At 36.9% G+C, this 27,174-nt stretch overlaps 1 protein-coding gene across 22 annotated transcripts; it reads right to left on the bottom strand.

Annotated features, from left to right (window-relative positions):
- Positions 1-751: 751 nt before the first annotated feature.
- Positions 752-27,174, bottom strand: LOC103487650 (uncharacterized). Of its 22 annotated transcripts, none has more exons than XR_001762408.2 (15): positions 26,948-27,159; positions 26,704-26,799; positions 13,959-14,042; positions 13,336-13,410; positions 12,741-12,821; positions 11,689-11,828; positions 11,232-11,492; positions 10,338-10,512; positions 9,425-9,501; positions 6,986-7,127; positions 6,608-6,823; positions 5,158-5,366; positions 3,422-3,518; positions 2,639-2,739; positions 752-2,504 (listed from the first exon to the last, which is right to left on the bottom strand). XR_001762408.2 is itself a non-coding variant. In XM_008446061.3 (14 exons), the coding sequence occupies exons 4-13, from the start codon at positions 13,959-13,961 to the stop codon at positions 5,175-5,177; spliced, it is 1,362 nt and encodes a 453-aa protein (XP_008444283.2). In that variant the 5' UTR covers positions 13,962-14,042; positions 14,606-14,645; positions 26,704-26,799; positions 26,948-27,001; the 3' UTR covers positions 3,283-3,518; positions 5,158-5,174. The 22 variants fall into 22 exon arrangements, 14 of the variants coding, with proteins under 14 accessions (XP_008444283.2, XP_008444278.2, XP_050944106.1 ...); XR_007822710.1 differs by having other exon boundaries at positions 752-2,482; XR_007822711.1 differs by having other exon boundaries at positions 752-2,482; positions 6,608-6,813; positions 9,425-9,508; positions 11,232-11,483.

The following is a 27,174-nucleotide window of genomic DNA, read 5'->3' as shown; positions in this document are numbered from 1 at the left end:
ACTAAAATACAGTGCACTTTGAACCTACGAAATAACCTAAAATCGGGATTAACTGACAACCATAAATATGTGCGACTATATCTTGCTAAAAATCTTATTCTACACGGATTTTGCTATATTTCCAACTATGTAATCTAATTTAGTTTTTAAAGGATATTTGATTATATAGATGCCTCTAGAGTTGCATTTGGGAAAATCTCAAAACAAAAAATTAATAAGATAATCTATTATTTCTTTAGTTCAACAATGCCCTTGGTAGTTTAAAAAAAACCCCTCAACTATAGGAGTGAGGTTTTCTTCTTGAGTGATTGATTGTTTAAATTTCATGATTTTCTCTCTCAAATGTAATCAAAAGTGATTGATTGTTTAAATCCCATGATTTTCTCTCTCAACTGTAATGTTTAGAATTAAAATTCAATTAGAGAGAATAAACTTAGTATCCATCTACTACCTAACCAAATTCCTCTAAATCTTATTAGATTTAAAATTTAAAATTCAAAACGATTTCCACCCTAATATAAGATTTGAATTCATATCTATTCATTTTTAGATGCAGATCAAATGAGTTAAAATTTTATGGATTCAAAACTAGAACACATCTGAAGACATTTGTAGAATGTGAAGATTGAATCAAAAACTAATGGATTCGATAAATTTTTAAAGGCTAAGTTTGCAAATGATTCTAACCAATCAAGGATTAAAAGGGACATTCAACTACAAATGGATGAAAAAAATGATTAAGGTGTGGGCATAACTGAGAGTGTAAATTTATTGAATAAAAATTGAAAAGCTTAAGATAACTGATCAATATACAGCTTCAATTATAAATAGGGATGTAAACAAGTTGGGTTGTGAACCCATATTTTCGGGTTGGTTCGTTGGCAACCCGAATAGTATTCTTAACCCAAACCCTTAAAATACCGATTGGGTTGGGTTGTCGGACTGTCATCCTTAAATATCAACCAACCTTTTTTTATCCAATTTTCTTCAATTAATAATAAAATGTATGTACCATTAATTTGGGTTATGTTGGATTGAAAATTTTGGTTCAACCCGAGACCCAACCCAACCCTAAAAAGACCAAATTTTCATACCCAACTCAACCCACATTTTAAACTAACTCAACTCAACTCAACTCTTATAATATGGTTCGAATGGATCGTCGCATTATTCAGGTTGTTTTTATATCCTATGAGGGTATATTTGAGGAAGAAATGAAGAGATGACTATTAAAAGATGGGTAGAAAATTCAATTGATAGGAAGATATGGAAATTTATCCCAAAGTGGGAATACCATAAATTTCAAATCCCTTCAAATACAAGAAATTTGCTAAAATCTAGAGTTCTTTATTAAGCTAGTTGTCTGTTCAACAAACCAAATTATGCAAATTGAATGAAGACATTTCAAAAGAATTTAGCATTATCATGATTTTGTAGTCTTCTTTCTAAAAATGAAAGCATTCAAGCTCTTGAATTCCTTCATCAAAAAAAGTTTTTTGTATCTTATTTTATTTTAATCCTATGGAAGAAAAAATTGTTTTTCCGCCACCAATTTCCTAGTAGTACCGGTGATGTTAAAAGAAAAACCTTAGTCACAATTTTTCGTATATACCTAAGAAAAAGAGTGGAAAATACTTCATAATTTAAAAGCTGTGAAAAAAAACATGTTTTTCATACAACAAAATTGATAATTTTTTTTATTAATTTCTTTTAGAAGAAAAGATTGAGAATTTTAGCTTCAAATTTGAAAAGAATTTGAAAAAAATAACTTAATTGATCAACTATAGACAATAAAAATGTGTTCTACTCTTAACCGTCAAATGTTATAAAAAAAACCGAACAAACAAACTCATATATATACTCAACCTAACATAACTACTTTCCAAGGTTATAAGTTCAAATCTGTTGCATTGTCCATGTGTTTGAACAAACTCAAATATAATGATAACCACTTTCGAAGACTATAAGTTAATCTCTCGTGCCATGTAGGCGACTGATTAACTTGGGCACAATTTTGACTCTTGTTTGTCACAATAACTAGTGGATAATTGAATTCTAGGAAGGTGGCTACCATGACTAAAACCATCCTTTGAATCATTATTTTTTTTCAAAAAAAAAAAATCCAACCCTATCTAAAACTCAATCGACATTGCAGCCCTTCCCAATCCAATGTTTAATAATTTTGATTATGACAGAGACAGAGGTAGAGACATCACCATCCATCCCATCCCATTATCCAAATGTATTCAAACCTTTGAATACATTATTCCTTATAGATATACTCAAAACTTTCCCAAAAGCTAAAAAAAGATTCCTCCCAAATAATAAACTAACCCAACCCTTTTTGACAAGTTCATTTGTAAGAAGTTCACTAACCATTTCGAAGTGTACCATCTTCCTGTTTTACTCAGAGAAAGACGTACCTTTTTATTGATAGCAACCTTTTCATTGATCCATCAAAAAGGACAAAGAGCAGCAGTTTCTGAAATGTCCACTACCCATATCTTTAATAGAAACAACAAGAAGAATCATCTAGTTTTTGTACGATGACAAGACAAATTAGTATTCAAAATAAAAAGATATGTATTCCTTCCCCCACAATGAGGAGCTGCCATTTGTTTAACTAAAGAAGCCGTACCTGAATTGCAGTTCCATTTGTTTATTTTCATCGTGGTGTCAACTTCATGCAGACGTTTGATTTTCTCTGCTCTTCATCACCGTTCGTTCCTGTTTGGCACACTGACCACAAAAAATCTTTAGGTCAATATTTATTACTCTTTTTTTATGATATTCAGTGAGTTAATGGACAAGGTCATGGACAAGACCTCGACTGATCTTTTGAAACAATTACCAGACCTAATTATATTTGGTTTATAGAGAAGCTCGTAAAACCTAAAATCTCAGGTATAGACAGTCACCATAGTTTGAAGTTTGAACTTATTCCCTCCGGAATCCTTTGTTATTCTCAAGGCCAACTCATCTCAGGATGGTTAGGTTAATACTATTTTAGAGGTTGCTCGGTCCTGCGAAAGTCACCATTAAATTTTGGATGTTCCTTCCTGTTTTCAGAACTCTACGAGGCTTTTGAATGAAATTATGGTTTTGGCACTGTGGGATATTATCGACTTTTTTTTAATAAAATACAAAAATACTTATTTCTGATTGATATTCTTCTTATCCAATCTCTCATTCTCAACGCAACAAAACCAAAAAAAAATGGAAATGAATAACAATGAAATCCTAACCTTGACACCTAAGGCCCCCCCAAAAAGAAATAATAAATAAATAAAAGGCATATGCCTTTCTAATAATACAATTGGGCAATATAAATTATGCCTGTAAGCTGTAAATAACGTTACAAAAGACAAAAAACGACAAAATTGAAAAGGTTAAAGGGAATAATCTGAAATGAAATACAAACTGTGGGCAAAGGGAATCCATGAGTTCTGCGGAATTCGAAGAATCAAATATTTCATCCTCAGCACTCCAGCTTTACATTAATCCAGAACCATTATATCCTGCTACCCAGTACAACAGATTATCATATAAGTTAGTATTAATTCCTCTTAAATCATCATAAACCCAAAAACTTAAACTGATGGATAAAGTTAAATTTAAGTTTATATCATCTAACACCTCTGCCAACAAACAAGTGAAAATCGATATTAATCGAGGAGGAAATAACAGTACACGAGCTTGAATATAGAACACTAAAGACTACTTTCTTTGATATCATCTTAAATCACTGGTTGATTCAAAAGCTAATAAATTTAATATTATATCGTCTCACCCACTCCATACTTGATTTGTTTATTTATTTTTTGTGCGACTGGTAAATTTCAATTAGTATCATTATCATTAAACAAACCAATACTTTATCAGTCAGCTGAGGAGATATGAAGCATTGACTGTTAAAGATCGTGCAAAATATGACCAAGCAGCCAATTTTTTATTCCAAAGAAAAAGAAATGGATAAGTTACACTAACTGGACCAAACTATAGTTCCCAAATCTGTAAGACTCAACTTTTGGACAGATGTAACTGGTTAAACTTACTGGTACTCTTCAACCCATATCCAACTAACAACTTTGTAAAAGCCTTTGACTAATGAAAACAAAATTATGGAGATATGAAGATATAGACATACAAGCACTAAGACCAAGTTAAAAACCAAGCCTGCTTAAGAGTAAACCCAAATAAGCATATAATCCCCCACAGTTTAGATATGTGAATAAAAGATGCCAATTTGGTTAACAAAATCAAACAAGTTAAGGAATCTAATGAACTATATTGTAAATCAAGTTTCAAATATTTCAAAAATTAACTAAAAACTATTTAAAATACCAAAAGCAGAAGAGACAAAAAGGACCATGTATACTAACCTCCTAAAACATTCATATAAAAAAGAGACACGGGATATAGAAAGCAAACCCATTTCAAAATTATCTCTTTTTTTTTTTATCCATTTCTCTTAAACTCATAAATCCAAGTCGAAAACTTTCTAATCATTTTCTGTTGGGAGTAGAAAAAGTAAGGAAGAGATAAAATGGTATCTAGTTCTGGGTAAACATGTATAGCATAGAAAGTGCGGATACTTTTGTTGTAACAAAAGTGTCCGTGTCAAGCAAATGTCGGACAAAGATGCGTTCAAACACACTTTAAACTCAAAACGGTATCCAATTTTATTTTAAGTTCCTTCAATTTTGGTCGCATTCAGTCACGTAGGGGGCACATCAACCTTAAAAAACTAGATTGAATTTCTTCAATAAGAAAAATCCTTAACCCTACCCTTACCTGATGCCCATTGTCCAACTCATTACTTATCTAATTATATTTATCAACTCTAGAATTGAACCCAACCAAATTTATGAGTCTTATCTATTTTGAGGTATCAAATTTGTTGGATGTACACTTAAATTTTTCATGTTGTTTTTGTATCTCATGTCCGTGCTTCTTAGTGTTCAAATTAAAGAACAGAAAATTTTCTACCCTCAAATTCCTAAAACAATACTAGCATTCAACTAATGTTTAAGGTTAAACATTTGCTTATCACTTTCATCAACACAACTATAAAAATTCTACGGGAGCAAAATTTCCTCATATTGAAAATTATTCCGCAACAAAATTTGGGAAAAAGCCAAATTCATTAGTATTTACCTTTCCTCCAATAAATCTTATGTTGTACCAACTTTCCTAGCGATTATAGCCACATTCCTTGGAGATAAATCCGGGTCAAAAACAGGTAGCAATATGGCTTCAAGGGATCCACCTTGCTCTTGGAGAAACAGTAATCTGTCAAGCAGAATACATGTTTCCAATACTGGGCCCAGAGCAGCTCGAAGAGACCAATAAGGCCCAATAAGTTCCTGCACAAGATTTATTAGTTACATTTGGAAATATTTAAGAGCCATTATGATAATTTGGATACGAAATTTACATAAAAGGCATATCCTTCCTATTGGTTGTCAGAGACTTGAGGTTTTTTCTAGAACTCTAGCATTTTCTTCAAAAGAATTAATACACAGTCGAAAGGCTGGTCATTTTATCTCATTTCCAGGCTCCAATACATGGTTCATTGCAATATGAAGTAAGGATTTTTCAGAAGTTGATATAGGATATCTTGTTTTAGGCAAGATACCTTTCTATTTACACTTTCTTTCTATCATATCAATTTTGAATACCCAATAGGCCAATACATCCATTCATTCACTACTAAATGGAAGGGCTCACAAAGAACTTTCGCTTAACTTAACCGTATATGCATATATGATTGTATCGTGTAACTATGCATATGCGTACCAAGTATTTGATGAGACGCACAATAGAACTAAAATATATTCCAATATAAAAGAAAAATAACTTACAAGACAAACCAAGTAATATGAAGAGCTTGGACCCTCCCTCTCTAGAGAACATTTAATCCTAATCCATCTAACAAAGTGCCCAACTTCCTCAATTTCCACTTCCCTATTTATATCGGAAGACCATAAAAACTCTCTAGCGATAAAAACTCTTTATCTAATTACTACCATATTATTGATAGGCTAAACATATTCCTAATAGCAAAGTGCATGAGATAAACAAAGCCATTGTATGATACAAGGATCCATTAGAATGAAAACCCAGAATCAATCTTAACAAAGCAATTACCGTCACATCATCTAATCTGTAACATTTGAGACCAGAGTGCAACATTTTCCAACTAACCTCATGCACTTCAATCAGATAAACAAAATCCTCCATAACAGAAATGCCAAGAAATGGTCCCTTGGGTTCTAACTTTCTAATCGAATGATTTAACCTTCAAATTCTAATACAACTGTCCTATTCTTGAACATCTACCGTTCAGTTGATCAAATTAGATGTCACACATACACAAAGACCATTAGATGTCACACATACACAAAGACCATCGTTGATAATTCTGAAGAAAATCAACTAATAAATTAACATCTAAGAAGTAAGAGATTCAAATTAAGAACAATCATAAATTTTGGAGCAACTAAATTGTTTCAGACTAAAGCTTATATATTATTGTAACTAGTAATTTGTATACAACTCAGTCCTATCTGTTTAAAAGATATAAGGATTAAGTAAGTATACATACAGTAAAAGGCTCAGTGTCCGTCCAGATTCCATAACAATCCGTGTCCTGTGAAGATTGGAGTCCAAGGCGAATTAATCCAGAGTGACAAAACTTTTCAAAAAGAGGGTATTTGTCAACAGATTTGGACTGTTCACATGGCGTACTCCCATGGTCTGAAATGGTATGAGAAAAAGCGTTGGCATTGACTTGAAACCCCCCAATAAGATCTGCAACATACTTTCAGGGTAGCAAAGTAGATGAAAAATGTTATTTTGATATTTTACTAGTCAAGGAAACGGTTAACATTGCATTAGTATTCCAGCACAGAATACCAAGATGTCATAGAATCCCATCAATTAACAGAAAGTTAGAGACACTGTAGTATTTACCATCTCATACCTGATTGTGATGCCTCAAGCTTATCTTCACGACACTGCGAGGATACTGAACCCTCCCTTTTCTTTTGACGGCGCAATGCCTTTCCTTGACGCCCAATGGATGGGCAAGTTGCAACCACGTCTGGATAATATTTATAGAGTACCTTAATGGAAGAAAAAAGTAAGAAAGAAACACTTGAGGAAAAATAAATAAAATTTTTGCAAACATATGTGCAGATAAAGTACTATTTCAAATATATTTTCAGTAACTTATGGTTAGCCAAATTTAATAGTGAAATCTCTATTGCAACTTTAGTTGAATCTTTTGTGTTAAAGCACCCTATGTCACAATCGTAGCCTTACAAACACGATTTTACGGCACTTGTTCTGCTTCGTCAACAAGTCAGCCGTATAAAATCCGAAAGTCGTAAACAAACTCACGAAATGATGTAGCCTCCCTTCACATTCTTGAGAAAATTGTTTTATAAAACGTGAGAGAGAAAATCATTGAAAATATCATAAATGAAAGCATTGAAGACTGTTAATTGCAAAGAAAAGCTAAGCTTGCAAAGAGTGCGACAAGACTTGGTTGGGGATTCAACTACTATGCCTCCCCTATAGTACATTTTGAACATTTTTAGCCTTGGCAGGCTTGCATATGAAAATGCCTAAACGTTACACCCTAGCTCGGCAACACAAAAAGGAAAGCAATAGACTAAACTACGTACAAGACATAAAAACAAAGTAATTTAGGGGTATTCGGGCATGCGGCCATAGGCAAACAGTGCTTTGGACAAGCATGCTCGTGATATTCTCCCCCACCTAAATAGTTGACAACCCTGTCAACTGGCGAAGCTGGAACTCATCGATCTTCTGCTTCCACACTTCAAAGACTTCGACACGTTCTCACATCTTGAGAGTCACTGATAAGATCAAACAATTGTCGGACTGCTGCATACGCTAATGTGAGGTCTTAGACCATTTGTTCATATAATTTGATCTTTGCCCACGGTTTCAACCCTTCGATAATACAAAAAACTTTCTTTGACATATTGCATATGTCTAACATCAGTCCCACAAACTTACTCCCGAATGTCACTTTGGCTTCCTCGGTGTTTGTGTTTGTGGCCTTGAAGTACTGCTCGAGATCAAATATGAAGTTCTCTGAGGCCTTTGCATCCCTTTCCCCACAGAAGGGTTTGGGTTCTGAAATCTTTACTTTACTAACAACAATTGCCCCTCTGATCGGAGTTTGGTTTGTCATTGCTTGCATTGTGAGATTTAGTCCTGTGTTCACATCTGCGATTCATTCCTAACGACATCAAGGGTAGCTCGAAATTCCTTCGATATGTCGTTTATCATCTCTAAAAGTGACTTCTAAGAGAAGCTCAATGACACGTTCCTCAATATGGGCAACAAATCCCGTCAAACTGTCCCCACGTTCATGGCTACCAGTTCTTCCAACTTTTCCTTCTAGAGTTTCGACTCTTGCCAACAACTCTTGTATAAGTAATCCTTCAACACGGCCAGCCACCACATCGACATCGATAGTATCAGCTTTTTCAGAAATTTCTTCAAGATGGGACTTCAAGAAGCAAATGGAGTTGGGAACTTCCACTATGTAGAGCATCTGCTCTTCCAACTATACTACTCGGTCTTTTTGAGCCTTGCCCGACTGATTCGTCGTCAACATGTTTCTGTCTTAATTGTTGATTAGCCAATTCGGCTCTGATACCACTTGTCATAATCGTAGCCTTTAAAACATGATTGTGTGGCACTTGTTCTACTCCGTCAACAAATCAGCAATATGATGTAGCCTTCCTTCACATTCTTGAGAAAATTCTTTTATAGAACGTGAGAGAGAAAGGAAATCATTGAAAACATCATAAATGAAAGCATTGAAGACTATCAATTGTAAAGAAAAGCTAAGCTTGCAAAGAGTGCGACAAGGCTTGGTCGGGATTCAACTACTATGCCTCCCCTATAGCATTTTGAACATTTTTAGCCTTGGCAAGCTTGCATATGAAAATGCCAAAACGTCACGCCTTAGCTCGGCGACACAAAAAGGAAAGCAATAGACTAAACTACATACAAAACATAAAGACAAAGTGATTTTGGGGTATTCGGGCATGCGGCCATAGGCAAACAACGCCTTGGACAAGCATGCTCGTGACACCCTACATGCTAACCAGAACACATCGATAAACTTCCAGTTGCATAAGCTCACTGAAGTTTTTACAACAAAAACAACAGTTACTAATGAAGTAACTTGCCTTAAAGAACTCCAAAAATGGTTATTAGATCAAGTTGAATCTAGAGAGAAACAAACAATAATGATAGGAGACAGGATCAAATTTTAAATCAATTTAGTAGATCTTTTTCAAAATATGCTTATAGGTAAATGCAAATTATAATTGAACTAAGATATACATGATGAGTTACAATTGATTGCAGCTTTTACCATTTGGAAAGCAGCACGGAAAGCATGCAACTCAAAATTGTGGAGGCCACCTTCTTTTTCCAAATTCCTCCATCTTTCTGCGCTCTAAAGAGAGAAACAAGTTATAAATTTTAATCAAAAATTGAAAATTATAGATCCATTAAATTTCTAAATGCACTTATTTCTTGACTTGCGGTTAGATTTTATCTGTTCAAGGCATTTATTGTAATAGTGTATAAGCTAAACAATGACAAGCCTTGGCTCTCTCTCCCCATGCAACAATTGGCATCAAAACCAAATCTTGTTTCTATCACTTAAAATTCATTGTAAGCAACTTTCATTGGAACAAAATGAAATAATACAAGGGTATACAACAAACCAAACCTACAAAAATATGAACGTCCCTCTACAAGACTATGGAATAGTTACAAAATGTTTTTCGAACCAAGGCTCACAAAGAAACATGAAAGTGAACATGAGACCAAAACCATACTAGGATCCCTATTCACCCTTCTAAAAATCTTACCATTCTACTCACCCCACAAAGCCCATAAGATCACACACCCCAACAAGCCATAAAAAGCGGCCCTTCTCCTCACGTTCATAACTTGAGCAATAGAAAAAAAGCCTTTTAATCAACCGTAAACAACTTGAGCAATACAATAAGAGTTTTTTAATCAACTGGACACAGCTATTTACACCTTGCATATAATTTAATTCAAAAAGTACTTTGAGCATTAAGTTACTTTTATTTCTCTCCTTTCCTTTCCAAGTGAAGGTCCACTAAGTCCATTTAATCTTTTCTTAATCTTATCATGCAGGGTGAATCAAGGAAACTAAATCGATAAGACGATAACCCAACTTAGTTTGATAAGACAAACAAACAAAATGAAATAGTTTTTTAGTATGACTGTGGAGAATGTCAAAAGTTGACCTGACATGCAAGGTCTCTGCCACTTTTCCCCAGAGACAAGCTAGAAGATTTGACACCGAAGCTCATAGGAAATCCATTTTGGATACCTTTATTGTTAGATCCATACTCCGTGAGAAGGTTGTAACAGCAACCAATATTAATTACTGCTTTTACTTCCTTGCACTCTACAAAAGTCCTGGTTTATATAGTGAAATATAGAACATTTGTTAAATCCTGTAATGGGAGGAGAGAGATAAGAACACCAATATTGCCCATAGCATTTGCAATTTTTTCTTCCAAAAAATATTACTTTTGGGAAAAATGTAATAATTTAAAACCCATATACCTGATTATACACATCCTATTTTCAACTTCAAATGCTGTAAAAATACATATAGGTGAAGCAACCGATTCAAAACATGTTACTTCTTTTCATATAATATGGGAAATGAAAGTTCCTTACCACCCCCACATAAACTTTTTAGTTCATCCAAAATTTTGAAATAAAATAGGATTGTTTTCAAATACAGCAAAATGAACCAAAATCTTTACAAATATAAAAAAGTTTTAGTATCTATCAATGATAGGCACTAATAGACACTGATTAATGTCTATTAGTGTCTATCATTGATAGATTCTAAAATTTTGCTATACTTTGTACATATTTTCGGTTTTGTCATTTACAATAATTTTCCAATAAAACATTCATGTTTTTCCTTTTGGATCCCTTTTCATTCCATGAATGAAAATTTAGTTTCCGAATTATAAAAACCTAAATAATTACTTTTAAATAAATAGAATCAAATGGCTCCAAAAATCATGGAAAAATTCACTCATACCTACTTCGAATTTTCAAGAAGAGTATATTTGTCACATTTAAATAAAAAGAGTACATCAATATCATGCTATTCTAACCTAAGCATTATCACCGAAAGATCACCACATGCATGAAGACCAGCAAGAACCAATGAAGGCTCTTGGTCTGAATTGCACAAAGTCAAACACTTTGACTCCTGTTGGTTGATTTTCTTTTGATCATCACCAGTCGTACTTGGCTTCTCAACATGATCGTCTTCTAATGACATGTTAGCAAGGGATTTTAATGCATCAACGGACAACACATGGAATGTCATTGCCTTTGGCAGTCTCAAATTTTCGGCTTCCAACCTGTAAAAACTTGGAGGGAAATTAGAAATACAGAGATAATCTTGAGATATTAAGTTAAAAAACAATAAGTAGGAACATAAAAGATATCTTCGTCTAGTAAAAAACTAAGATCATTTACGCAAGATAAGAAGAAGAAGATTATAAAAATAGGAGAAATAAAACATATGAATATTTTCTTGGCTGAACCTGTTTTCCAGACCCTTACCCAGCTTTACGAATTTGAGCTAAGTAATACTTCTTAATCCGTGCTGAACGTGCACTTGTCACATTTCCATGATGGGAACAGGCATCAATTGCAAGAACTGAATGCTTGTAATGGAAGGAGAGCACTTGTGCTAAGTAACCCTAACAAGAAAAGATCATAAGTATGAAATCAACTACTTATTTTCCATGATGCAACAGCCAAACGTCATACAAAGCATACAATTAAATAAAACTTGTATGAAAAATTATATGCACAATTAACTCCTTTAAGAAGATAGCGAAACATTAATGGAAAAGAGAACAGATCGACAGAGTAAGAATGTTAATTAGGGTGGAGGATATCATTGAAAAAATATGAGTAGGATTTCAATCCCAATGTAGGAAAGAAAGATTCATCACAAAATGCTTAAATTAGAAGCCTAGAGAAAATAATGTTGCCTTCACAAACAGTGAAAACAATTGAGAATCCCTTTGCAAACACATTAAACGGGCAAGAATAGATAATGTTTGTACATAACAAACTAGGTGTGATTAACATATGCAGTTTAAATTGAGGAGTGTTCCAACATGAATATTATTAGAAATTCGCATAAGTACGTAAATTATAAGAACATATTAGACGTCGTTACTTGAATGGGACCTATTCTATAGGTTGTACAATTATATCCTTGAGTTCTGAGGAGATAAGAACCTAAATCTGGTAGATGAAGCATTGCCTTGCGCCTAGAGTGTGATCAACAGTTCAATGGACAAAAGTTATAAGAACATATCAGATATTTGCTCTTTGTTCTAATTTTACATTCTACTAATTTCAAAACTCCTGTGAATGTCTAGGCCTCTAGAGATATGAGATTGATAAATGAAATATGGTTGAGGTTTCTCTCGTCACTCTTCAGTAGCTTACAAATTAGAACCTAATGGATCCAAAATCATGGAAGATACTCAAGCCTATCCCCGTGGAATGATTTTTTTTTAGTACAGGCTAATATAAGGAAGCTCGGATGCAGCATCAAACTTACCCATCTTGAACATAGTAATGAAAGTAATAGTTACCTGACCAGCACCAACATCAACAATTGCACTACTTTCCAGGTCACTTGCAATTAAACTAATAATGGCGGAAAGGACTTCAACCTGTTCATGCATTAAAATTTTCCTAATGAATCATATAGAAAATGTTTCGTTCATAAATATCATGACACAATTTGGTAGATTGAATCACCATGCTTGCAAGCAATGAAACACACAGATTATGTCATACAAAATGTACGAAGCATAAATCATATCCAGATGCAAAGTTAAAGATGCATTCTATTCAATTTAAATTATCATAATTCAGTAAATAAGCATTTAATTGACTAATGATCGCCATAGCCTCGTAAAGTCCTAACTGCACCAAATTGATAATAAATGCTAGAAAAATTTCCTCCTATGTTGGGAAACAATATCATAAGAATTCAAACCTCGATTTAGAAATCATAGTCAAGCTTAGAAAAGAAAGAAGGTTGCATGTTACAAAGAGAATATTTGGATTTTAACTTTAAATGGCTTGCTAATATAATAGTATGCATTCAAGGAATTCTCTCCGTTAATAAATTGATAAAGGCATAAATTATTCCATTTGGAAATGTATCACCCAATAACATACTTCATGTTTTTTCTTCTGATTCATGCCTTGAGAAAGAACAGTGTTAAGCGAAGCCATGCACCAGCCAGGCAGAACCTGCAATAATATACACATATGTGGCACTAAGACATGGATAAACACATCTGGAAAGGATTCAAGAGTACTCTCTCCCAGCTCCAGTACTATACCGAAAAAGAATACCTCCCTCTTATATAAAATTACAAAAAAAAAAAGAGGAAAAAAAAAAGTTTGCTAGATACCCCCACTCTTTCCCTTGCCATCCTCCTAGTTACTGTTAGTTACAAACAGTCCCCCGGGGATCTCAAAGATGAGTCAATTAGAAGTAGGAAACTTTTATGAGATTCAAATTCTCTTCTGGAGACGCAATGATTTGCTCTTCTTCTCTTGTTCCTAAAAACGATCTATACTTTTTAGTGCAAATTAGGGAATTTCTTAGTTCTATCATAAAAGATGTCGTTCTCTCAATAATTAAATTCTGTAACATATAAGCCCTAGTGGATAATGCAGAGTATGCCATTTTCATGTTTATGCTTCTTAATTTTGTTATAGGTAGAAAATCTATCTATTCAAGCAAAAACCGCCAACCAAACATAAATTACATTTATTTAGCATAAAAGCACTACCATCTGCAAGTCTGCTTGTTCGCGTTGAAAGGCAAGAGATTTTGAAGTACGGATAAATTTCTTTAGTGATTCTGGCCAGTTTTCCTGAATGATTTTATCAAAACAGAAAATTAAATCTATTTTCACTACCTTACTCTAGTGCACGCGTAACAAAAAACACAATGAAAGGCTCTAACAATTAGTTTCAAAAATTCCTTAAATAAATATCTCTTGACAAAATACTCCCTTGTGGCCAATGCTAATAACATTCATCGACTCTGATATTTCTAAATAAATAATCCAGAGTAGAGTCTGTGATGCATATTAAAAACACACGAAGTCAGTAACACAGATAACTATCATCAACATTTTCACGCTAGCCATATTTCGTCACATATTTCATTTTTAGACTCTTTCCCTTTCATAACTTTAATAATTCTGTTTAATCTAATTAGTCAAAGACATCATATATGCACATAAAGAATGTACCAATATTTAATAAGAAATTTACTTACAGTATGACAAAATTCATTCAACTTTTAAACTTTAAATTTACTAAAAACCGTCAAATATGGAGTTAGTGAATGAAAATGATCATCATCCATATTTAAATTTCAATAAATCAATAATACGTGTTGAGACGTTGATGACCGAGTTTATATGCTCACCAGGCAAACACAGGAGGTTAGACAGAAATCTTTGTAGCATCTGTTCCAAAAAAAAAATAATAATAAAATTCAATCCATTACATTTTGATTTTCCTAGAATTGAAACTGAATTTATACAAAGAAATCTGTTCAGAAATAATTGTACTAAGGGTATTTGTGTAATCTTCTATACCCTTGTTTATTTCCTTTTTTTGGTCAAGGTTTATCATGGCCTATAGAGATTTCATCATTTGTATTCTCATGCGAATAAGAGAAATATTCAAAAGACTCATATTGTGGCTTGTTCTCCCTGAACTAGGGTTTTCCGCAAACACTGGTGGTATTCTTTTTTCTTCTCCTTTTATTAATTTTTATATGGTATCAGAGCCATGAATAACAAAACCCTAGTTGTCATTGACGAAAGTCAACAAATGGGAAACCCTATCACGGAACTCTTGACCACCGGCGATTAAGGATGATCCTTGATCGGTCGAAGTCGGTTTTTCGACAGAACCACCACCGAACTGACTATGGTCGATTTAGTAAATGTTTAAACCAACCTCGACTATCGATGAGTAAATATCGATGGGTTTATCACTAGGAAATATTTTTTGAAATTTCTCGGTTTTGAACTTTTCCAAACTGACACCAACCAACCCCTCTCATTCTTCGACCGACCAACTTCGGTCTGGCTGGTCAGCTTGGTTTTTTGGTTTATCATGCTCACCCCTATCAGCGATAACCTCACCACCACTGTTGCTGCGAACACCGACTAACCCCTCTCATTCTCTGAGCGACTGACTTCAATTTGGTTGGTGGGCTTGGTCTTTCAGTTTATCATGCTCACCCCACCAGCGATAACCTCACCATCATTGTTGCCGCCAAACTCACCGATGTCGTCGCCGCTTATCCCAATGGAGCCGCTATCAACCAGTATCTACGGTGCCTTCTACCACCAATGTTCATACAGTCCGTAAAATCGTCGTCGTTCGTACAATCCGTACAACTGTCGTCGTCCATTCAGCCGCAGCCACCGCTAGCCACACTTCCATCCCTACTAGACCAACGAACTTCTTCAATTTGACTACCGACACTTATCTCAAGGTAGAAAGTAGTGAGTCTTCTATCCACTATAAATGTAAATCTCGTTTGGATGGTCAAAGTGGTATTTCCCTAACAATGGTTCAACAAGCAAATCTCCAAAAAGGAATTTTCAGCAACAAATACTACTCTCGAGCTAGCTCTAACTGCTTCCATCTCCATGAATTCTGCTATTCTGTCAGCCCTACCAATGTATTCAGAGAATCTGATAACATGCATCCTTCCCTACATCAAATAACTAATTGTTTCTTTGGTTCAATTGCCGTGGAAAACTCGAAGTTTAATTGCAAGGGAGAAACTAAATGGTCAGAAATACTTCACTTAGTCCCAATCCATAGAGATAGCTCTTGAGGGATGACATAAATTTGGGTATTTGGCAGGGGAGGTACAGAAACTAGGTCGAGAGATCTTCAAGAACGAATTTGGAAGGGGAAGGACTCTCTTCTTCGGTACGTTAATAAACAGTGTGGAACCTCAAATTGGAAACCCATTGTTGTACGCTGCTACATCTCGGGACATTTGGGATATTGTTCAAAAATTATACTCAAAGCATCAGAATGCTTCCTACCTCTACACTTTATGTTTTTTATATTTCGTGTGCCAGTAATGAAAAAAATCATAATTGTTGATGGCTCCTTGTCCCCCATTGCTAAGAAAAGGCAAATTTTTCCTTTGAACGGCTATCCTTACGTAATGTGTTGCGTGTGTCCAAAATTTCTTATAGTTTGCGATTTATAAGCAAGATTACCCATAAGCTAAACTACAAAGCAACTTTCTTACTTGATTCTATTTCTTTTCAGGACTCGAGCTCAAGGAGGATGATTAGCACTACTCAGCAAAGTAAAGGACTCTACCTCCTTGATGATGATGCTTCCTCTAGTAGCACTTTAGGACTAGTTTTTTATCTTCATACTTATGCTAGGCCTCCAATCACTCAAGTTTACAGAAGGAAGGGTAAAAAGGGGAATTCCACCTAGAGAACATGGTTGTTAGGATGGCCAATGGTCCTTACAACACGTGGCAACAGGAAAATGGGAATATATATCTGGGTGTTTTGTGTTAGGGTTGATCATCTTATTCATTATGCATTTTGAGTGAACTTCGTTCATTGTAGAGAGTGCAACCCTCTTATTTGGCTGATTCCCTTTATTTACAAACTCTTTTGTGTAGCTAGTGATTTGATATTGAATATACAGCTCTCCTCTCCATTGACATTTCTCTTGTGTACTGCTGGAATATTTGTGTGTGTTTTGGTTGAGTTATTTGCAGGTTTAACAGAAGCCTAACAATGGTATCAAAGATAGTCGACACTCTGGGGAGGCGGAAGAAAATGACGTAAAAACTGATAAAGGAACGTTTAGCCGCTTCTGAAACTGAAATCGAAGTGATTAAACAAGAGGTTCAACGATTGCCGATTCTGGAGAAGAATGTGGAGAAAATGCATGTGATGTTATTAGAGTTGTATGAAGATCATCAGAAATATCTGACCAGGTCAGAGCTAACCGATACTAGCACGGGAAAACGGAAGATGAGCACAAAGGATGTGATCGAAGAGGAAGCAAACAGAGAAGAAGGGGAGACGTCTTTGAGCGTGGAAATAGGGACGGGGCAAGACCAGATTAAATTTAAAAAGTTAAAGATGTCGGTCTTCAGTGCAGAAGATACGGACGGCAGGTTCTACCAGACAGAGCATTATTTTCAGTTGCACCTTCTAAACGAGGAAGAAAAATTGAAGATCGTTGTAGTCAGCCTAAAAGGGAAGGGTCTCAGCTGGTTCCACTGGGCAGAAAATGGAAAGCGATTTCGTTCATGGAAAGAATTGAAGGAGAGAATGTATCATCGATTTCGTTGTAGAGAGAAGGGGACGAGATGTGTCAGATTATTTGCTTTTTGGCTATAAAGCAAGAAGGAACGGTGAATGATTATTTGCAAAAGTTTGAGGAACTCTCGGCACCCTTACCGGAGATGGTGGAAGACGTTTTAGTAGGGACATTTTCAAATGGGTTGGACACGGTGATCAAAACTGAGGTTTTCGCAATACGGGTCGTGGGCCTGGAAGATATGATGGATGCTGCCCGTTTAGCAGAAAAAAAGATTGAAATGGCTCGAACCAGCCAGGGCCCATATACAAAAGACGCAAAACAGGCCCAAAGACCTTTAATGAAAAATACGGAGACCTAGATTACGAAAGTTGTAACCCTAGCTGAAAAAATCCACGCTCAATCGAATTCCTCCATTCATTCGCAAACGAAAACTTCGGGAAGAAGTGGCCGGCAAGAAAATACCTTCCGGAGGTCGACCAATTCGAAGTTGCAAGCACAACGAGATAAGGGATTGTGTTACCATTGTGACGAGCCATTTAGCAAGGGGTATCACTACAATAATAAGGAACTCCGACTGTACGTAGTGGCTGACGACTGGGAAGACGTGGAGATGGAAGATTTATCGAGTGAAGAAGCAATGGTAGAAGTGAGTCCGGTAGTGGAACTGTCACTAAACTCAGTGGTGGGACTCACGGCACCAAGAACGTTCAAGGTTAAAGGTACTGTGGAGGATCTGGAAATTGTAATTTTGATCGACTGTGGGACAACCACAACTTCATCTCTTTAAAGCTGGTGGATGAGTTGAAGCTACCCATAACGGAGACCACCAACTACGGAGTCATTATAGGATCGAGAAAGGCGGTTCAAGGAAGGGGAATGTGTAAAGGCTTCACAGTAGGGCTGCCAGTTATGACCACAATTGAGGACTTCTTACCGTGAGTTGGGCAACCTGGATATGGGGCTGGGAATGCAATGGTTATGTAAACAAGGGGCTATGACAGTTGACTGGAAAGAACTATCTATGACGTTTGTGGTTATCTTAAGGGGAGACCCCTCCCTAACTAGAATGGAAGTGTCCTTGAGAATGTTAGTAAAGACTTGGCAGTCGGAAGATCAAGAGTTTATGATCGATTTCAGAGCCACGGGCATATCAAAAAGTGACGACAAATAGTGGCTAAGGAATCCGTGGAAGAATTTTGAACCGAATTCGAGCGACTCCAACTGGAATTTGAAGATGTGTTTAATATGCCCGCGGGGCTTCCACCTATGAGATAAATTGATCACAGAATTAATTTGAAGGAGGGAACGGATCCCATCAACATGCGACCCTACCGCTACCCACATGCCCAGAAGAATGAAATTGAAAAACTAGTGAACGAGATGCTGGATTCTGGGATTATACAGCCGAGTTTCAGCCCCTTCTCTAGTCCTGTAATCCTAGTCAAGAAGAAGGATGGGGGTTGGCGTTTTTGTGTTGATTACAGAGCTTTAAACAGGGCAACGGTACCCGATAAGTTTCTTATTCCTATGATCGATGAGTTATTGGATGAACTGAATGGAACAAGTGTTTTTTCTAAGATAGATCTGAAATCCAGGTACCACCAAATCAGGGTGCAAGATGAGGACGTGAGGAAGATAACTTTTCAAACTCACAAGGGACATTACGAGTTCCTAGTCATGCCATTTGGCCTCACCAACACACCCTCTACGTTCCAAGCATTTATGAATCAGATTTTTCGACCTTATTTACGTAAATTCTTGCTGGTATTTTTTGACGATATTCTTGTGTACAGCGAAGACATGGAAACTCATTTAGAGCATCTCACAGTGGTATTCCAACTATTAAGACAGCATTGTCTCTTTGCTAACCGGAAGAAATGCCATTTTGCGAAGGATCGAATTGAATGCTTAGGCCATTGGGTGTCGGCCAAGGGAGTCAAAGCTGACCAGGAGAAGATTAAGGCCATGTTAGAGTAGCCAGTACCAAAGAATGTAAGGGAGCTTAGGGAGTTTTTAGGGCTGACTAGGTATTATCGTCGATTTGTAGCAAACTATGGCACAATTGCTACACCCCTTACGAGGTTGACCAAGAAGAATAATTTTCGTTGGTCGTAGGAGGCAACAAAGGTGTTTGAACAACTCAAGAGAGCCATGGTTACACTACCGGTGTTAGCATTACACGACTTCAAGCTGCCTTTTAAAGTAGAAACAGATGCGTCGGGGTTCGATTTGGGTGCGGTGTTATCGCAGAACAAGAGGCCAATTGCTTATTTCAGTCAAAAACTCTCGGAAACAGCACGTGAAAAATCTGTTTATGAGAGAGTTAATGGCCATAGTTTTGGCAGTGGAAAAATGGCGACATTACCTATTGGGTCATTGTTCTGTGGTATATACTAATCAAAAAGCCTCGAGGCATATCCTAGAACAAAGAGAGATAATACCTGGTGTACAAAAGTGGTTAATAAAGTTAGTGGGAGAGATATGCTATCGAGATGGATCGGAGAACAAGGTCGCAAATGCTTTGTCACGCATTTCGTTTAAGGCTGAGTTGAATGTGATTACTGTTCCATCCTTGCTGGATATCAAGGTGGTAGAAAGGGAAGTGCAAGAGGACAAGAAATTAAAAGCAATGTTGGATAGAATTGTGGCAAACCCAGATTGCATTCCTCATTATATGGTTCGACAAGGCAAGCAGTTTTATAGGGGCAGATTGGTTCTTTCGAAGACGTCGAGCTTGATTCCTACTATCTTACACACTTTCAATGACTTGGTCATTGGGGGACATTCGGGACAGTTACGCACCTATAAACGGATAGCAGCTGAATTGTTTTGGGAAAGGATGAAGAATGACATCAAGCTGTATGTAGATCAATGTCTTGTGTGCCAATAGAATAAGACCCAAGCGTTATCCCCAGCTGGACTGCTACAACCTCTTCCCATCCCCAACCGTATTTGGGAGGATATATCCATGGATTTTGTACAGGGTTTGACACTGTATTGGTGGTAGTGGATCGCGTAAGCAAGAATGCTCATTTCATCACCTTGGGCCACCCGTTCTCGGCCAAAACAGTTGCTATGGTGTTCATTAAGAAGGTAGTGCGCCTCCATGGATATCCACGTTTGATAGCATCGAATCGTGACCGAGTGTTCTTAAGCCATATTTGGACGGAGTTATTCCGATTGCAAGGTACCCAACTAAAGAGAAGCACGGTATACCATCCCCAAACGGACGGACAAACGGAGGTTGTTAACAAATGCTTGGAACTATATTTAAGATATTTTTGTCAAGAGAAGCAAAAGATATGGAGCGATAATGTTGCTCAGGCCGAGTATTGGTACAATACCAACTACCAATCGTCGATCAAAAATACCCCTTATGCTGTAGTTTATGGACAGCCCCCTCCTCCTATAATTTCTTATGGCCAGACCAGGACAACTCTGAATGATTCGGTGGAGTACCAATTGTAATCTCGAGATGAAATGTTAGCAGCCTTGAAGAGGCATTTACAGCATGCCCAAGAGCAAATGAAGAAATTTGCCGATGTGCACCATCGAGACGTGGTGTTTGACATTGAGGACTGGGTATATTTGAAATTACAGCCTTATAGACAGCAGTCAGTAGCGAAGAAGCGTTGTGAAAAGTTATCTTCTAGATATTTTTGGACCATATACGGTGTTGGGTAGAGTGGGAGAGGTCACCTACCTGCTGGACTTGCCAGAAACTGCCAAAATACACCTGCTTTTCCATATATCGCAACTTAAGAAGGCGGTGGGTGACAAACATCAAGTCCAGCCAGACATAGCAATACTCAATGATCAAATGGAGTTAGTGCTGAAACCGAAAAACGTGACCCAACTTTGTTGGAACAAGGCTAAACGTGATTGGGAATATTTAGTCCAATGGAAGGACCAACCAAGCCATGAAGCAACATGGGAGTCCTACGCAATGCTTAGGCATCAATTCCCAAACTTCCACCTTGAGGACAAGGTGGCTCTTCTTCATGGGGGTATTGCTTGGCCTCCAACCACTCAAGTTTACAAAAGGAAGGGTAAAAAGGGGAACTCCACCTAGATAACATGGTTGTTAGGATGGCCAGTGGTCCTTACAACACATGGCAGCAGGAAAATGGGAATATATATTTGGTGTTTTGTGTTGGGACTGGTCATCTTATTCATTATGCATTTTGAGTGAACTTTGTTCATTGTGGAGAGTGCAGCCCTCTTATTTGGCTGATTCCCTTTATCTAGAAACTCTTTTGTGTAGCTGGTGATTTGCTATTGAATATATAGCTCTCTCTCCATTGATATTTCTTTTATGTGCTGCAGGAATATTTGTGTGGTTTGTGTGTGTGTTTTGGTTGACTTATTTGCAGGGTTAACAGAAGCCTAACTACTACTTCTGAAAAAGACTGTATGTTGTGGCATTTCCATTTTGGCCACCCAAATTTTCAATATATGAAACATTTATTTTCCCATCTCTTCTCTAAAGTTGATCTTTCTACCTTATCTTGTGATGTGTGTATTCGGACTAAACAACATCGGTTCTCCTTTCCCTCACAACTTTTTAAATCAATCCAACCTTTCGCCCTTATTTATAATGATGTTTGGGTCATCCAAGGTTACCACCTTTTCTGAAAAACGGTAGTTTGTGACTATTGATGATCATACTTGTCTTACCTAGGTCTTTCTCATTGTCAAGAAATCTGAGGTCACTTCCATATTTTCGGACTTCTATCACACAGTAGAAATGCAGTTCAATGCAAAAATAGCAATTTTATAGAGTGACAATGGTCGTGAGTTTCAAAACCATATCCTTAATGAGTTTCTATCGTCCAAAGAGATTTTCCACCAGAGTTCCTATGCTTTATCACATACTCAATGGAACACATTTAGGTCATGCTTGTTGTTGGGTGGTACCCTATGAGAAATCTTATACATTTGATTTAAACTGAGCTGAGGATTCACCAGCTTCAAATTTCGACTAAGCATGGAGGTTACCCCACCACCGAGATGACAATTGGAAAGGGTTTTTTTTATAAGAGACAATTTGAAAGGGTTTCTAGTAAGGTATATAGTTTCCGATCGAGTAGTGGTGAATAACGGCTTGGCTCGGATGGTGTAAATTGTAATGGCTAAACTAGGGGTTGTGGCAGCTAAGTTAGGGTTTTCAGCAACAAGGGTGATGGCGGCAGCGATTGGATTGGGGTTTGTTGCGACAGCTGGGTAAGGGTTGGTAGAGTGATATGTGGTTGCGACTAAAGGAAAAAGCCACTAGGCAGCGCGTGCAACTAGACCATCACGCCATGGCAACAACAATTCCAACGTCCACAGCGGCACTAACGCCGATAGTGGGGACTTGGGCCCTCCATCGTTTGCTCCTCTGTTCAGGTTTCGTCAAGATTGGTTTCTAGGGTTTCGTCGTCACCTTACTCTAATACCATATTAAAAGAGACAAAAAAGAGAGAACACACCAAGATACGTGGGAACCCTAGTACAAGGAGAAAAACCACAATAGAGACAGTTTTATTGTTTTCTTATTAAATAGAAAAGTATAATGGGGAAGAATAAATAGGCAACATGAGCCTTAACAAGAAAAGAAAGAAAACTAGGGTATAATAATTTACATAAATACCCTTAGCACTTTCAACAAACAACAAACCCCTAAATTCTAAGAGTCTCATTTCCCTCTCAACCCTACAAACCTACAAACCTACCCAACCCTTTACCCTTATCTATCATAACGATGCTTGGGGGCCCTCTCAAATCACTACTACCTTGGGGAAACGTTGGTTTGTTACCTTCATTGATGATCATACCCGTCTCACTTGGGTCTTTCTCCTCACTGATAAATCTGAAGTTTCATCAATTTTCCAATGTTTTCACACCACCATTAAGTCCCAGCTCAACGCGAAAATCACTATTTTATGTTGTGATAACAGTCAGGAATACTTAAATCATTCCCTTCATCAATTTCTATACTCTAAAGGGATTGTCCACCAAAGTTTACGTGCTTATACACCTTAGCAAAACGAGGGTTCAACGAAAAAACTGTCACTTCCTTGAGGTTGCTTGGTCCCTTATGTTGTCCACCTCTTTACCGTCTTACTTATGAGCGATGTTATTCTCTTTGCAGCTCGTCTCATTAATCGAATGTCATGGCTCATCTCGTATTCTCCATCTCCAAACTCCTCTAGAGGTCTCAAGAAGTTCTACCCTGCCACCCAACTTATACCTAATATTCCTCTCTGGGTGTTTGGATCCACTACTTTTGTCTACGATCCTTACCAAACCAAGTTTGCCCCTCAGCCTCACCCATGTGTCTTTTTGTAGGGTATCCCCTACACCAGAGAGGCTAGAAGTGTTTTCACCCATCTTCTTGAAAGTAACTTGTGTTCGTGAATGTTACCTTCCTGGAAAACAAATCCTTTTTTCCCGTTGGTCATCTTTGAGGGGAGAACGTGAGTGAAGAGACTAACTCTTTCTCCTTCATTCCTTTAGCTCCTTCTGTGCCTTTGGAACCCATTCCCCACAACAGAGTTCTTCCTACCAACCAAGTTCCCTAGATAACATACTATAAGAGGAATCTTAGAAAGGAAGTGGTGCCTCCTATTGTTGTGCCAGCTCCGGTCCATGACTATAAATCGACCTGTGCTTAAGGTACTACTAATTCTAATAACAATAACTTGTGTGTTAAGGATAATATTGTTAATGTGGTTGAGGAAGACGAGGACAATCTGACAGTTCCAAAAAAAGGGAAGGTTGCCAGATATGATGAAAATAGAGTTTAAACACAACTGGGTGAGACTAGTTCGGATGACTTAGATAAACCAGGGAGTTACGATCCCTCTCTCGACATGCCTATTGCCTTGAGAAAGGGCACGAGGTCGTGCATGAAGCACTCTATGTGTAACTACATATCTTACAGCAGTCTATCACCAACGTTCAAGGCTTGCACTAAAAGTTTGGATGCTGCAACAATACCAAAGAACATATATAAGGCTATGGAAAGTCCTAAGTGGAAAGCAGTTTTCATGGAAGAAATAGGTGCTCTTGAGAAAAACAAGACATGAGATTTGTGTAATCTTTCCAAAGGGCACATGGCGGTGGTGTGCAAATGGGCATTCACTCTGAAGTATAAATCAGATGGGATATTAGACCTATACAAGGCCAGACTAGTTACAAAAGCGTTCACTTGGACTTATGGAATAGGCTACTTAGAGAAGTTTTCACCTGTGGTAAAGTTAAACACAGTCAGGGTTCTTCTGTCAATTGCAATCAACAAGAAGTGGCCTCTTCATCAACTTGTTGTAAAAAATGTCTTCCTAAATGGTGATTTAGAAGAAGAAGTGCACATCAGTTTCCCTTCAGGCTTTAAGGTCCAATTTAACCATCGAGTGTGTAAACTTGAAAATGTCTATGGATTGAAACAATCTCTCGAGCCTGGGTTCAAGAGATTCACCACATTTGTTTTGTCCCAAGGTTCACTAAGGACACTCTGATCATACATTGTTTACGAAGAGATCTGAATCTAGGAAAATTGTTGTGTTGATTGTTTAAATTGATGATATTTTCTTATCAATGGATGATACTGCTAAGATTACCAGGCTAAAAAGGAAGATGGGTGACGAGTTTGAGATTAAAAACCTAAGGAATCTAAAGTACTTCCTTGGGATGGAGGTTGTACGATCAAGGGAAGTAATTTCAGTTTCACAAACGAAATATGCATTTGGCTTGTTGCAGGAAATGGGTAGGACTAAAGATCATCCAACTGATACCCCTGTGAAATTCACTATAAAGCTGGGAAATTTTGTTGACAAAGTTCTTACTGATAAAGAAAAGTATTAGCGGTTAGTGGAAAAGTTGATTTATCCATCCCACACTAGACCATATATCCCCTATGCAGTTAGTATAGTGAGTCATTTTATGCAAGCTCCGTACAAAGAACACATGGAAGCTATGAACTGTATCTGAGATATTTGAAAACTACTCCAAGAAAAGGTTTGATGTTCAGGAAGACCAGCAAAAAGTGCATTGATGCCTATGCCGACTCAGATTGGGCAAGATCAGTGACTCACAGAAAGTCTACTTGCGGATATTGTACCTTTATGTGGGGCAACCTTGTAACTGGGAAGAGTAAGAAGTAGGGGGTTGCAGCTAGGAGTAATGTGGAAGTTGAATAACGAGCTATATGAGTTTGAGAATTTGTGAAGAGATTTGATTACAGAAGGTCATGTTCAACCTTCACCAGGACTGAGTTACCTATGAAGCTACTTTGTGATAAGAAAGTCGCTATAAGCATAACTAATAACCCCATTCAACATGATCGAACCAAACGTGTGGGGCTTAACATACACTTCATTAAGGAGAAACTTGAGTGGCAGTATCTGTATTCCGTACATTCCGTCAAATCAACAAGTTATTGATGTTCTTACTAAAGGATTACTCAGGCAAAATTTCGACTCATATATTAGTAAGTGGGGTTTGATTGACATCTATGCCCCAACTTGAGGGGGAGTGTTAGAAATGATTGTACCAGAGATATTCGCAATATCTTTTATACCCTTGTTTATTTCCTTTTTTGTCAAGACTTATTATGGCCTATAAATATTTCATCCCTTGTATTCTTATGTGAATAAGAGAAGTATACAAAAGACTTATACATTGTTTTTTTCCCCACGAACTAGGGTTTTCCACATACACCCATTATTATTCTTTCTTCTTCTCCTTTTATTAATTTTCATACAATCTGTCATTGTACATTTTCAGCATTCTTCCGTAGAACTAACCATCCAAACCATATACTAGCACAGAGACTAAATAATTTATTAAACAAATTAATGCTACTACTACTAATTATCAATCTCAGTTCCACAAATATTTCTAAAATACTCTACAAGTAGAAATCAATATTATGATAGATATTATACTTCGATCCAGATAATCAGGTAATTATTTCAAAAATCGATGCATACAGATCACCACGTCATGTAAAAGTATCCCAAAAAGACTTGCGATGAATCAATGAGAAGGCGAAATAATCAATTGTGTTAAAAATTCCTGCATACTTTTCTTGTGGATAAAAAACTTACCTGCGAGCTCAAATGTGGCGTCTAAACAAAGTTTCAAATATCCAAAAAACTCGAACTATTCAAATTGAAGTCCAGGTATAACATTGTCCTTCAATTAGAGACGCACCTGGACAACTCCAGACGGAATTAGGAGCAGATTTTCCACTGGTTCCTTGCGCAAGCACTCCATCCATTCCTCATCAACGGCTTCCCATAGTCTATCCTGGAAAAAAGAATGAAATACAAGCAGTAGCAGAAAAGAAATCGTAAAAGAACATCCACGAGTGAAAACCAGAAATCAAAATCAAATTACAAGCCACACTCGAAGCAGATTCCAAAGCTCGTGCGAATGAAGAATTAAATCAACAAACCTTGAAGAAATTGACGACGGGAGCATTGATCAAGAAGGAATAAGGTTTAATAAAATCAGCGATGGCCTTTATCCATTGCAGAGTATTGGCAGCGGTGTCGCACTTGTACTTGCAATTGCTACCACCATTGCCGCGTAAATCAGTCGCCATTTTTTGTTCCCAGCCGCAGCTTATTTTCGAGCTGGGTTGAATAGCCTCGTGTTTAAGGCTAAAAATCCAAATATTTG

Source organism: Cucumis melo, chromosome 7, assembly GCF_025177605.1.
Source record: "Cucumis melo cultivar AY chromosome 7, USDA_Cmelo_AY_1.0, whole genome shotgun sequence".
Taxonomy (NCBI): Eukaryota; Viridiplantae; Streptophyta; class Magnoliopsida; order Cucurbitales; family Cucurbitaceae; genus Cucumis; species Cucumis melo.
This window is presented reverse-complemented; position numbering and strand designations above follow the sequence as displayed.

Coding starts and splice junctions, on each gene's coding strand:
- LOC103487650 (XM_017044378.2), bottom strand. CDS start 27,097: ATGGCGACTGATTTACGCGGCAATGGTGGTAGCAATTGCAAGTACAAG. Junction 11,829..12,740: donor TTGATGTTGGTGCTGGTCAG/GTAACTATTACT, acceptor TTTTCTTGTTAG/GGTTACTTAGCACAAGTGCT. Junction 10,513..11,231: donor CTTTCGGTGATAATGCTTAG/GTTAGAATAGCA, acceptor TATATAAACCAG/GACTTTTGTAGAGTGCAAGG.